The sequence below is a fragment of the Ambystoma mexicanum genome, chromosome 2p, assembly GCF_040938575.1.
Source record: "Ambystoma mexicanum isolate Mex_15411 chromosome 2p, UKY_AmexF1_1, whole genome shotgun sequence".
Taxonomy (NCBI): domain Eukaryota; kingdom Metazoa; phylum Chordata; class Amphibia; order Caudata; family Ambystomatidae; genus Ambystoma; species Ambystoma mexicanum.
Window position 1 is genome coordinate 1254570046 of NC_090923.1, and position 13591 is coordinate 1254583636.

Here is a 13591-nt window from a genome sequence, read left to right on the forward strand (position 1 = left end):
GTCACCTTTAAAGATTGAACTCTTAACAACCCTTGCCCAACTGGCTTACTGCAACTGTTCAGATGGAGCCACTTTACCTGCTGCATCAAGGAAACCACACACCAATGAAGTAGTTTGATGTCTGAGCAGTTGGAAGTTGTCACTAGTGTAGGAGGAGACATTGAAAATGGGTAGTTGAGTGAGCAGATGAAGTTACTTTCCATTAGGAACCCAGTTGCCCAACATTAGTGAGGCCTTCACAATCAGGTTCACAGCTTAATGGATTTGTGTTACAATTACCCTCAAAGGTTGGGCTGTTCCAGGTCACAACAGCCTTCAAAAGAAAAACGTCAGAAACCAAAATAAGCAAAATATTATTTATTAATCATTGTAAGTGCCAAGACACTGGTAACCCAGATTCCTGCTAGTGCACTGCAGGCAGCTCCAGGTCCCAGTTACAAATGCTTTCACAGTTGTAGATTGTCCCATTCAGAAGTTAAAGGAACCCTTTGCTTCCTCCGTAAACTTGAAGGTGTAGCCTTCTTCGCCTTCCTCTGGTAGCAGAGCTGCACCATCCTCCGTCTCCTGTGTAGTGGACAACAAAAACCATTAAAAAAAATCCCTCTATGGAATTTATAGACATTATGTGCGCCATTTAGAAAAGCATTTTAGCTCCATAGGGATTCACACTACTAAGTACTAGCCACATACACACGTCAAATCACAAGTTCATAACTGCGTGGGAAATCACTAGTATAAATGCCTTGGTCCAAGTGGATATAACAGGCGTATTACTGCTCAATCCAACTAGAGCACAGCAGAAATTAGTCCAATTTGATTGGATTATTAGAATGCAGGAAATGTGCCAGTCCTACAAGGATTTCAGGAATAATCCCCTTTGGTAACAAAAATTGCCACACTGGAACAATGCCCCTCATCGTCACACAGATCAGCTTTTCAATTTCTGGCCCAATTATGTACTAATGAGGCAAAGAATTATTAGCAAGTGCCAAAATGCATGTCGATTTTGTAGCAACCCAAATCAGACGGAACCGCAGCATTTGCCAACTGAATGTCCCATGTTAAGTGATAAACGATTTCTTGGGGAAACACTTAAGATCTCAGAATTGTTAACTCCAAAATCCTGTGGAAACTTATTTTCTGTAGCCACAATGTCAGCATTGCTGCTTTGTTTTCTTGGAGCGTTGCGGTTGAATTAATGATGTTTGGACTACAGTGCCTGCCTGAATCCTGCCATGAGTTAGCTACTACTGTTCTTTGCAATTTCATGCTGGGCGGAGTAACTTAGATAGGTCTGTTGAAAATGTGAACTCTGAATATGCATAGCACATAACACTTGAATTTAGCTACCACTGTTCATGTTACCGCTCTCATGAGGGGGTGAAGTACCCAAGACAAGTTTGTCGGAAATGTGAACATTGGAAATATGCATGGCATGCAACATTTTAATGAATAAGCTCAAGGAGAGTGAGCTCATATTTTGGCTTGGCCATTGACGTTTTGCACAAAATGAAATATAATGTTTAGTTGTTTTGCATAAGATGAATTGTAGTTAGTGCTCTGGTTCCAAATTCAAATTTATATGGCCCGTTTTAAATTGCATTTTCAAATTGAAAGGTTGATTTTTCAGCCAATTAAAAATATCTCCCAATAGCACGAAGACTATGTGCCTGCATCACATCAAGTAATTAGTTGCAGTGCTAGAATTTGATTAGCTCAATCTGCAGGTTTTATCCTCAGAATAAAGGCCCAGACTTACCAATCTATCAAGGAGATCTTGAATCCACCCTTTAAGGATATAAGCAACAAGTGGAGCACATGTGATAGTTATCATTGCAGCCAATAAGGGCCACACCCAACTGCAATACATCCGCATTGATGGTCTTCGTAAGAGACAGAAGACTATGGTACCATGGAGTTGCAAAATAGTTACCCAAGTGGCAAATAAGTCCCGATAGACATCCTCAGCACATGGTCCATTTCGTTTCCAGATGGGACACCCAATAGCTCTGGGCTAGAACTAGGGGTCTGCCACCTGCGGCTTTCCAAATGTTGGACTGCAAACCCCATTATCTCACCATGGAACATGCTGGGGCTGATCGCACAACATCTGGAGCACCAAATGTTGCATACCCCTGCGCACGACATCCATCCCATAATGCAGACCTGTAGGTCCACCATTACAAAGCCATGCAACAGCAAAATCAGCACATGCTTCCATGCAGCCCTCTTTCAGAAAGGGTGCAGTAGAACCAATGTGTGATTATTATATATTGGTTAGAACAAGCTTCCACCTGAATACAAAATGCCATTAAGAAAAAAGAATGAACACTCAATTTATCAACTGTCCATACTTGGTAAGATATGGATCTAAAACACCCAATGTACGTAGAACATACCTCGGAAGAAAAGTATTTCTCAATCAGGGCCAATGCAGCGCGATACACCATGTGATTGTCATGGGTTTGTAGTGCTTCTATACTCTCCAAGCCACCAAGTTCCTCCACTAAGAGACACAGCTTCTCAACTTCTCCCAGCTTCTCAGCGGCCTGTTGGGGGAAAAAAAAAGTTACCATAATATCTCACCGGATGAACCGTTACAGGAGGCTACCACTGCCATTTACAGAACCTCATGACCCCATTGAGTACTCCGATGTACCGACTACAGTAGTACAAGGGTCATGGTATAGTGTGCAGATGTATGGTAGCTATAGGCCCGTTTCTCCCTTTACCATTTAGCTCCAACCACCTACAGGTACCATTTAGCCCTTTAACTGACCCTGCAGCCAGTCAAGTTAAATTGTTGCTTTGTATGCAACCCACGCAGCCATCCAGTCTGAAATTATGTAGCTAAAATGTGCGATCATTTTAGCATTTGCACAGTTACCATGGAATACACCTTTCAGAACCTTTAGAAAGGATCAAAACAATCAGGCAACGAAAACTGGTGAAGATGGCAATTTGTAGTTATGCAGCAGCAGATTACATTCAAATCAATTTCAGGTGAAGGGCAACCAACCAAATGTTTGGACTAGAGTACTGAAAAGGATCAGTGGAGACACGACATGTCGTACCCAAATAGTTTACATCAATTCGGGTTTCAAGCTAAGAGAGTAGAGCAATCTTCAACTCTAGCTCCGAGGCAGCTGTGCCCAACTAAGGTCAGAGTCAACATTTATAAAGGAAACCATTTATTCCCTTTGCTTGGCATGTTATACTACACAGGATGGATGGATCTAAAACCCCCAAATCTCGCTCTAGAGAACCTCACATGGTTGCCAGATATACAACATTCTTGACTGCAGTAATCAGCACAAGTGAGGCCTTCATTGAATCTAGTTTAGGTAGGTCTTATGAGAGTTTGAACGTGAGATGTGCGACTGCCAAAGTAACATGTCTGAGAGAGGAAGACATCAGTATTCATTTCTCCAAAGGCCTTGGTTTTGCAAAGTAAAGCTAAATAACCGTTTCTACTGTACAGTGCTCGAAAATGAGGGGAGCTGGTAGCCATTTAGCTCCTGCTTGTAGCATCGTAGAGCCTGGTTAGCTTGAGATAAGTGCTACCCGGCGCTACTTTACGGTCCCCAGGTCAACGGATGTGCAATAGACACCTATGTTGTGCATTTGATCTGTAAATCAGCATTAGGACGCATCTATACACCATTTAAGGCATAAGGGGACATAATGCATACTGTTAGGTTTGCAGAACTAACATTTGAACAACGCTATGCACTAGCTCCTCGTTCCCCAGTGGTAGCTCCTGGTCACTGGTTAATGCTGGACAACCAGGATCTGCTTTTAGCTCCCGCTTATCCAATCTTAATGTCGAGCCCTCAATCAAGTCTATTCAGGAACTAAGACAGTGGATTTTATCGAATACAACATGCATCAAATACACAAGAAATAAAGTCTACATTTTTGCTATGAGATTAATCACAGATAACATGTGGACTTGGCAGTCTCTAGTTCTCCAGTTTAAACTTGAGTCTGGTTTACAGGCCCAAAGCTGCTTCTGTGGGAAAGCCCAAGTTCAGATGCAAGGCACAAAAGGTTTAGACAATTGAAGGAAACTGATGCAGGCAGAATATGTCTAGATACTCATCCAATTACTAAACCGCTTGCCAGCTGGGCTGTAGTGCACTTTACAAATCCAAAAAACAAAAACAAGTACTCCATGAGATCCGTTGGTTAGAGCAAACTAATGCCAATTTTAAAACATTGATTGGCCTCCATATTCCAGGGCATTTTTAATCTGAGGAGAGGTACTCGGATGGGCTAGTGTAACTCAGCTGAATGCCACCCCATCATTTTTAAAAAGGCCATCAACAGTAAATAGTTAACAGCTGTAAATCTAGGGCGGCTTAGCCATATTTCTTCAGAACACCCAAGAACAGAGGGAAGCTGCAGCTAGAATGCTCCACCAGATCCTCCATGTAGACTTAAGAACTCCTAGGATTTTACTGAAGCAGCTGTGCAACTCACTGCCTATGACAGCCCCCAAATAACTACCAGTAGCATCCATAACCTGTGCTTACAGGTACACCAACACAAGTGCCAGCATCATTCAACCCTCCACAGGCCGCTCACCATGAAGATGTTTGAGATGGCATCAAGGATGACCAAGATTACTTTGCTGTCCTTGGAGGTGAGCAGGCTTAGCAATGGGGCCATAACCCCACACTGGACCAGCTGCACCACTTGCTCCACTGTGCCGCCACTGGTATAGTTGGTCACAGCCCACACAGCTTCCTTCTGAGCTTTGAAGTCGCCCTGCAAAAAATATGAAACGGTGACAAAGGGACTAAGATTCCAAACACAACAGCCCTTAGTCCTACCAGCAAGTCATGATTTTCTTAAGCAGTTCAGCACCTGCAGGAGACTACAGCAACAATGGGTTATTTTTGATGTAGCATAGGTTTGATACCAGCTCACTGAACGTGCTAGCAAGACCGAACTGTAAAGCCACATTTATCACATATCCACAAACTATGGCTAGGTACAGGTCTATTAACAAGTGCCTGGCTGGTTTCCAGACACCTATGGAATTGCTTACAGCACCGCCTTTAGTAAGGGGGAGGCTCAAGGTTTCCAGACACCTATGGAATTGCTTACAGCACTACCTTTAGTAAGGTGACGTGGGGGGGGGGCTCAAAGACCGGTGTGATTATATGACCATTTTGGAGGAAGCATTGTATGCAGCCTCTGTACACAGTATTGCAAGATAGTTAAATAGTGAAGACATAACTTACAGCACCCTTTGCACTTGTACCAAGAGGTGGAGTTGTGAGGCTGTGTAATAAAATGTACTGCAAAGTTGCCCTAACCCAATTGTGAGCACAGCCTTAATCTCCTTTCCAACAGCCAAATATTTGGTATGCTTCGGGGAAAGCATGCTGCTCCCAGGGATCCAAAACAAGGAGCAAGGCTTAAAATAAAGTCCTAGCACTTGAGCTTTGTGTCCCAGATGAAGCACCGGAGACCCATTCTCGAATGTTTAAGTCTGTGGCCCCGTTCATGTTCGGAATGCTGCAAGCATGCGGTATCAACCACCTCGCCCACCACCCCTCCTCCCCCAAAAACTGCAGCTCCAAAGCTACAGCCAACAAGTTCCAGGTGCTACTGAGAACTACACATGCAAACCTTGGAGCAACGAACTCTACAACATAGAAAATAAGTCACAAATCTGCTGTATTAGGAGCAGCAGCACAGACCGGATACACAACCAGGTACCATTTCTAGACGTGACTTACACGAGCTACATCCTTCCATAAGATCATGCAACCCCATTACACAAGATCGAATGGGTTTACCACCACGCTCACGGCACCAATTTAGTATTAACCTATACTTCGAGGTAGAAAGAAAGTAACATAAGCAAGTCAATGGCTACTACCAAAAGAGCACCCACAATGTGCCCAAAAACAAATATGAGCCCAGTTGGGCATTACCTTGTTGAGCACCTCCACCAGTGGCGAGAGTAGGCCACATGTGATCAGTTGCTGGATCTGCTGGGCAGGGCCTGCAGCGATGTTGCTGAGGGCCCAGGCCGCTTCCTTCTGGATACTCTGCTTGCGGTGACGCAGGAGTTGTGGCAAAACCGACAGAACCCCAGAGTTGATGGCCACTTGGGTCTGTACATCTGTCCCAGTGACTATATTACCAATTGTGCGCAAAGCTGGAGTCTGGCAAGACAAAATAGACGCGTTCAGTACAATGGCCAGGAATGGTAGTCAGCTTCATCCACAAACAGGTATCATTTGCCGGGGTGTTCAGTGCTCAAGCCAATAACGGCACACAAGGTCAGCATCAGGCCTTCATGCATCACCCCCTGACAGTTCTTGCCCCCTCCACACAACCCATTAATAGGAAGGACAGAGCTACAAGTCTTTCTCTAGACATTTGAGCTAGAGATTTTAATTAGGGACAACCCTGATCAGTTTGTAATATGCCAATCAGTTCGAGGCCAGTCATTAATTTTCTGTTTAAGCTAGATATCCCGGCAGACCTATAACACAATGGAACATTAGCCTACAGCAGCTGATCCTTGGAGTAGGTAGATTTAGTAGGAATCTTAATACTGAGCAGGCCATAGATGTGCGATAATTTTGAAATGAAGGATCGTCACAGTAGGTCGTGTGGACACAGCTGAAGCTTCACAGGTAGATCTAAAAACAAAAGGCCTAGAATTTTGCTTAGAAATCCACTGATCCTTGTACCAAACTGCACAAGGAAAGTACTCAGCACTACTTGGCACAATCAGGTGTCATTGACAGTGAGCACTCACTGGTTTACTACCAATGCATACATTCTAACATGGGTCCATCCCAATGCATGGATAAGTCCAGAAATGTCATTAGAGAAGATGCTGGACTTGTGAAATAGTTCAGCTTTTAGAAGATACATTGCTCAGTACATGAACTGCCTGTAAACTGCAGATCTAGACCATACCTAGGGAGTCCGGTTTTCGGTGATTACCGATTTTCGGATATCTATACCCCCGTTATTTATTACTCGGGGACTCCAATAAACCCCGGTAAATCATATGCAGGGAGAGGGATTTGAAGCTCTGCAGTCTTGTATTCAAGACATAAGCATTGCCAGTGAGCTATCATGGCAGCTCTATGAAAGACTTGGATTTAGTGCCTTAAATGATTATGCACCATTGCCACCTTGTGGCTGAATGGTGAATTGCATTTTGCAACCTGCCTTCAGTATCTGAGGCAAGTCATGCCCTTGGCTCCCAAGTAGCTCCCCCACCAGCAGAGGAGCCAGACGTGGGGATGGCGGTTACTGCCTCTGCCAGAGGCAGCTACAGGCCTCAGCCACAGCCTTGTTTTTTTATTTATTTGGACAATGTTTTTCGGGTCCGTGGACCCGATTGATTTCTGCAATGTTGGTCCCCACCAACATTGCGGAAATGAATAAATCAATCGGGTCCACGGACCCGAAAAACGTTGTCCAAATAAATAAAACACGATCATGGCCGAGAAGCAGGACAAGAGTAGGACAGTTACTGCCTCTGGTGCCCCCTGCAAGAGGGCACCAGAGGCAGTTACAGTAGGGTGACCAGACGTCCCGGTTTTCCCGGGGAAGTCGCCCTCCGTCCCGCGACCCGGGTGTTTCATTTTAGAAACCCCGTCCAGGGTTTGCATGGTTGGTGACTATGGTAATTAAAATTGTAATTATTTTTCACAATGTTGGAGGATTGGCTCGAACCCCCAACCTTTCAGGTGCAAGTCGCAACACTTAATATAGCAAATGCTTGTTTTGAATTAACATGCCAAGATTCAGAGACAAAACTGCACTAATGAAATCATATACAGTTTATAAAAAGGAGAAGAGCTGGAAATATGATTGTGGTGGTTGTGGGGACGTATTGGGGAGAGGTGGTCATTGGTGGGCTGCGATGTGGTAGTCCCCTTTGATGTTGTTGGTTGTCCAGATTTCCAAAACGAAAACTTGTCACCCTAAATTACAGGCCTTCGCCACGTCCTGGTTTATTTATTTGGATGGGTCTGTGGACCCGACAAAAGTTGTCCAAATAAATAAACCACGCCGTGGCCAGAGGCAAGTCATGCCCTTGGCCCCCGATAACTCCCCCACCAGCAGAGGAGCAGGATGTGGGGAGGGTGGTTACTGCCACTGGTGCCCAGCAGCAGTTACAGGCATCAGCCACGGCCTTGTTTTTTTAATTTGGACAATGTTCTTCGGGTCCGTGGACCCGATTATTTCTGCAATGTTGACCTGAAAAACATTGTCCAAATAAATAAAAAAACAAGGCCGTGGCAGAGGAGCAGAACCTTAGAACATCCCACATTGAGAGATTACCCTACATTTGCATGCAATGAAGCAATAAAATGTCTGTTTACACCTGGAAAAACAGTTGTCTGCAATTTTTTGAAAGAGGCAAATGGGAAAACACTGATAAACACAGATTCCGAAATTTTTTGAAAACACTGGAAAAACACCCAGGAAGTTAAAAAAAACAAACCCCTAAAACAGGAAACCCCAACTATACCACATTACTTGCAATCTCGTCCTTCCAAAAACTAGTGAGCAAGGAGAATCATTGCCTTTTGGTCTAACGTACACAGCATGTGAACAGTCATTCTCCCCATCAGAACATCTTGATCAGTCCTTTGACAGATAGCATAATAACTAGACTGGATTGGAGCTTGTGTAAAAGAAACTCATCCCTCTGCCCAAGAGCACTCACAGATCTTGAACCATTAAGTTAATAGGATATTGTCCCTTACCAAAAACAAAATTGAAGCCAATGCCAAGGATATTAACCCCCTCCCAACTATCCTGGACGTAAAAACAACCTGTTAGTAAACAGTAGGTTGGGTCTCAAGCAGGAATTGTGCACGAGCCTGCGTCTAGTCCCTAGCACTACAGTGTAGCCCACCTGACGAGACATATGCAGGCAAACAAGAACCATCTCTATAGCCCCTGACAATCCATGTTCTGCACAAGTCTTAACTATATCTTGAGACTTACAAGGCTACTAATCAATGTGGTACACCATGGACAGTCATAAATTACATTCATAGAGTAGTTTGGGTATTACCCAATTGGGTAAGGGATGGGGTCAGAATAACCTTATTTAGTCATGGATTGACAATGCCAATCCTTCTCATGAGAAACCACTGCATTATTTATCATGGCATTCATTGAGCGCAGACCCAGCTTCTAATGTAGAAGTGGTAAAAGCATGACAAGTAGACTGCCCACTTACAACCAACTCCTCAGTCTCCCTGACATTTACTTATGTGCAATGCCCCAGTGTCATTGCAGAAACAAATGAAGGTCACTTAATGCGTCCATGTCCAGGAACTTGTTCCTACAACCTGGAAATCATGTTGCAATACTAAAAAAGGACTTCATGATGCATGTTGAACGTTGTAATATAGCGGGATCACTGTAGCACCGCATGAACAGCAATGTCCTAGATATCACACCCAATAAATTGCATAGGCCCCTTCCCAATGGGAGAGCAAGGTACTCCGAATAGTATGTGCACCATAAAGGAGTAATGTTCAATAGGAAAAGTTACTTTAGCCAGTTTCTAGGTGTGGAACAAAGGGCCCCCCCAACCCCATGTAAAAACTAAGATAGCATTGTAAACCAGTGAACGCATGTTATCACATAGCTATTCCCTACTGTGTAGGCCATTACCAATATTGTCAACTCTTCGCTAGTCATGAGCTCCACCAGCCTCTTCACAATGCCAGTGTTCACCACAACATCTATGCGGTCGTTTGAGCCATCAGTGAGGTAAGACATGGCCCAGCAGGTGTCCGAGAGAATATCCTTGTCGTCATGGTGAAGCAACTGGATCAGCATTGGCAAAATTTGGCGAACTGCCTCCATTGGAGGGTGTGGATTTTTGTTTCTGCAAAGGTTTGACAGAGTCCAGGTGATATTGCGCAGAAATCCCACCTGAAAAAAAAGAAACCACCATGAAGACAAAGCAATACAAGTCCTTGAAACAACTAGACTGTATGGTCTGGAGCCTGCCCTATTCTGCTAGACAACGCTATGAAGGGCTTCCATTCAGTCAATTACTTGGAGAAATCAAGGATTCCATCCAGAGCCATGTTACCCATGCCGCACATCACACTAGAATGAAGTTCCTCATCCCATCCATTGCATCACCCCCATATTATAAATCGGTAGGATCAAGAATAAATCCACAAGGGCATCTACAGCACATCATGGAGTTAATTGTGCAATGAGGAATGCGAGAGCCTGCCCGCTTCTCCCCAAACATTAGGACTATGGCTTGGCTTTGTACTTCAGCGAGTGGCCGGTAAGAATGCTAGCTGGAATTCAACTCAGTTGATCTAAAGCACTCCAGGGTAATATTAGCAGAGACTCCATGGGGAAAGTCCTTCACGACGATGGGTGGTGGGGCTGCACAATTGCATTGTGGTGGGTTTAGACAAGTATTTGGTTACAGCCATTCTGACGAAAATACAATGCCAAGTAATTAAACTGGACTTCCCATTGGGGCTTGTGCGACTAGCTAAACTCTAGGAAACTTCTGAAGGTGTCAGGACTGTTCGTTACACTGCAGGGTTTCCACCAAGTTAGTCCTGGTTCACAATGGACCACGCCAGATTGGTGGCTCAAGTTTCCAGAAGGCGGGGGGGGGGGGGGTTTGTGCACACCATCAAAAGTACACCTGGTGTGCACCAGATTCAGTAGTGCCTCAATCAGTGACGTTCAGTAAATAGTTGGCACATTTACATTTTAAAGGACATTTCCACCTGTTTGTAAAGTAAAAACTAACCAAGCATCAACCGACAGGCAATATAAAACATACTAAAAAGCACCATCTAAACCCATACGAAAAATGCAGCTATAGAGACAAGTGGCCAAACCTGGGTGTTGTGATATATCTGTGCATGGTACCAGTTGCCCAAGCTAAAATAGCTACAGGTAGTAGTCTGTAGGAGCCTGGTAAACGTGGCAAAGAAGCCAAATTTGATTTTCATCGCCAGACTTGGAAATAAGCATAAGAGCACCAGACTGGTTTAAACATTCTCTTGAGCATGACCCCATTTCAGATTGAATGAATGGCTCTTTAAATATTTGGGAGGGGGGGCTGCACATTTCTGTACAGAGTAACATTCAGCAGTACTTGTGCAGCACAAACAGTACTGCACTAGCAGAAGAGCCGAGAAAGACGGGTTTATTCGGTGCCCCTACAAGACTCTCCCAGGCCCATTTGAGCAGTTAGCTGGAGGATGAACAGAACAAGCCACTCAACATGAAGAGCAGCTTAAAAGCAGACATTTTACCGGCGTTTCTGGAGTCACTAGTGAAAGAAGAGGTGGAATGGCGTTGCACTTGATTAGAGAGTCGCGGTAAAGTGGCCCATCGCCTGTAAAAAAAAAAAAAAACACAAAGGCATCAATTAAGCACGGAAGTTCAATGGTTCAGACGCAAATATATTCTAGTGTCAACTCAGGCGAACAGGTTGCCAGGTGTACCCGTTTATTCAGATTTCTATGGGAGGCAAGCAAACCACGTATGCGGTCATTTACATGAGAACAGTCCCTGTCAGTCTACTTGAAGGGGAGATATTGAGGGAGGTGTAGGCGGGTGGCACTCACTTTTGGTGGCTACTGTGTTGAGCAGGGATGCCAAACTTGGCTAGGAAGGCTCAAAACAATCTCCAGATGTGCAGGGCAGCAGTTGGGAGCCTGTAAAGGGTCATCTTTGGAGGGTTCCACTCCAGTGCTTCCAGAAGCCCAGTGTGGTGGGGGCCAAAGCTAAAAAGGTGGTAGGCAGCAGCTGAGATCAGCTTCAGTCAGCTTGGGGAGGGTAGAGTACAACACAGCTACCCATGGAAGAGATGGTTAGGTTGGAATAAAGACCAAGCATGGCACCAGATTCAGAAATTGGGGCAGTATTTAAACGAGGTTGCTGAACAGATGCCAAGCCACTCCGGTCAAGTGTCAGCAATGGCTTCACAGATTTTGCCAAAGACCTAAATGACAGTATGTTTAAATGCACATGTTCTGCATCACTTTAGAATTGTATACGCTTCAGGTAATAAACAAGTGAAATACACCATATAGCCATGAGCGATTGGCTATATGGTTTATATTTTGCGGTGGTAAACAATGTCATTTACGTAACCAGTGGTGCATAAAATTAAACAGTAAATCCACATCAGTTAGCAGGAATAAAATATGTAATAAAAAGACTACATGGGCCAAATATTACTAGTCCCTGCACACAAGGTAACGTTTCCTCTTACCAGCTATGTTGCCCAGAGCCCATACGGCTTGCTCGCTGATGTGCGGGTGCTGGGACGAGAGCAGGGCTATGAAGGCCGGGATGGCACCACCTTCCACCACAGCCTTGGTCTGTTCCGAAGTCCCCGAGGCAATGTTGGTCAGGGCCCAGGCCGCCTCAAACTGCAGCGTGCTGTTCTCATGGCGCCCCAGGAACTCCACCATCCTCGGGATCATCCCCGCCTCAATTATCTCATTCAGTGGAGGGTTCCTTTCCCGCGACAACATTTTTCTGCCAATCAAATGTGTGTGAATTTGGGTTAGTCACACAAACTAGCCAATGGAACGCAATCCATTCCATGGAAGTATCAAGGATGGGAGCGCAATCCAGGAAAACACAACCTAGTGGGCATATTTAACTAAGATGGTGCCCCTAGACCAAGAACTCATTGAACCCTTCCACAACTCCTGGAGCCCAGCCTAAAGTGCAGGAGAGCCACAAAGACAGCACTTTCCATAAGGGGTCCAACACCCACCTCCCAAACCTACTTGCCCTTACATTCTACCTGTACTCTCCTGCCATAAGGTTTGAAGTGACCTTTAGGCAACAACAGCACTAGTTCTTGAAGGTATCACCCAAGTTGACGATGGCCGTTTTGACAGTTGTCAATTTGACCAAATTTAGGAGGGGGTTTTACTGCAAATATATGTGGGGGTGGAATTGGGTCAATATAAGGGGTTTTGGTGGCTCAAGGGAGGGGTCTCACATTTGTGGTCAAAACTACCACAGGAAAAAAAAAATGTAATTGGTCAAATCGAGCATGGGTAAATAAATTCAGTCAAACAACCCAATCCGTTCTTGAAACGTCCTGCTTGGCTAAACAGAAATCCTGTAGCAACCTGGACATGATTAGGCATTATACTGTGTACACTATACATAGCACATTAATGCCAACACTTCACAGCTTATGGTTGAATTTCTGTGCAAGTTCCATATGGGGCAATGGAAGTGATGGCCCTACTACAGAACAGATGGCACGTTGCTTAGAGACCTCAAAATTACTTGCCACAAGTAATAAGCCATACCTTGCCGCCTGGGTGGCACTGAGCTCCAGGTCCGAATCTCGCGTATTCATTCCCTGCACAATTTCCTCCAGGGTCATTGGCGTGACCTGCATAGAATTGATGAAAACAGAAAGTCACCACAACCCATATCAGACTAGGCCAAAATATGGCTCTCATGCCATAGCTTTGAAGCAAAGGCTCCCCCCAATGGAACCATTTGCTGGCACTCTTCAGGTTTGCTTTTTGGCATACTGCAAGGTGGACTAGTGAGATTGGTT

At 44.7% G+C, this 13591-nt stretch overlaps 1 protein-coding gene across 2 annotated transcripts in view; it reads right to left on the reverse strand.

The window, feature by feature from the left end:
• Positions 1 to 342: 342 nt before the first annotated feature.
• KPNA7 (karyopherin subunit alpha 7) overlaps positions 343 to 13591 on the reverse strand; it is a 38548-nt gene continuing 25299 nt past the window's right edge. For both annotated transcript variants that reach the window (XM_069643085.1, XM_069643086.1), the window contains exons 4-11: positions 13335 to 13420; positions 12272 to 12540; positions 11307 to 11389; positions 9679 to 9942; positions 5949 to 6182; positions 4588 to 4770; positions 2400 to 2549; positions 343 to 564 (exon numbers count right to left, since the gene is read on the reverse strand). In XM_069643085.1, the coding sequence (XP_069499186.1) occupies positions 469 to 564; positions 2400 to 2549; positions 4588 to 4770; positions 5949 to 6182; positions 9679 to 9942; positions 11307 to 11389; positions 12272 to 12540; positions 13335 to 13420 (1365 nt within the window). In that variant the 3' untranslated portion in view covers positions 343 to 468. The remainder of the gene's footprint in view (positions 565 to 2399; positions 2550 to 4587; positions 4771 to 5948; positions 6183 to 9678; positions 9943 to 11306; positions 11390 to 12271; positions 12541 to 13334; positions 13421 to 13591) is intronic.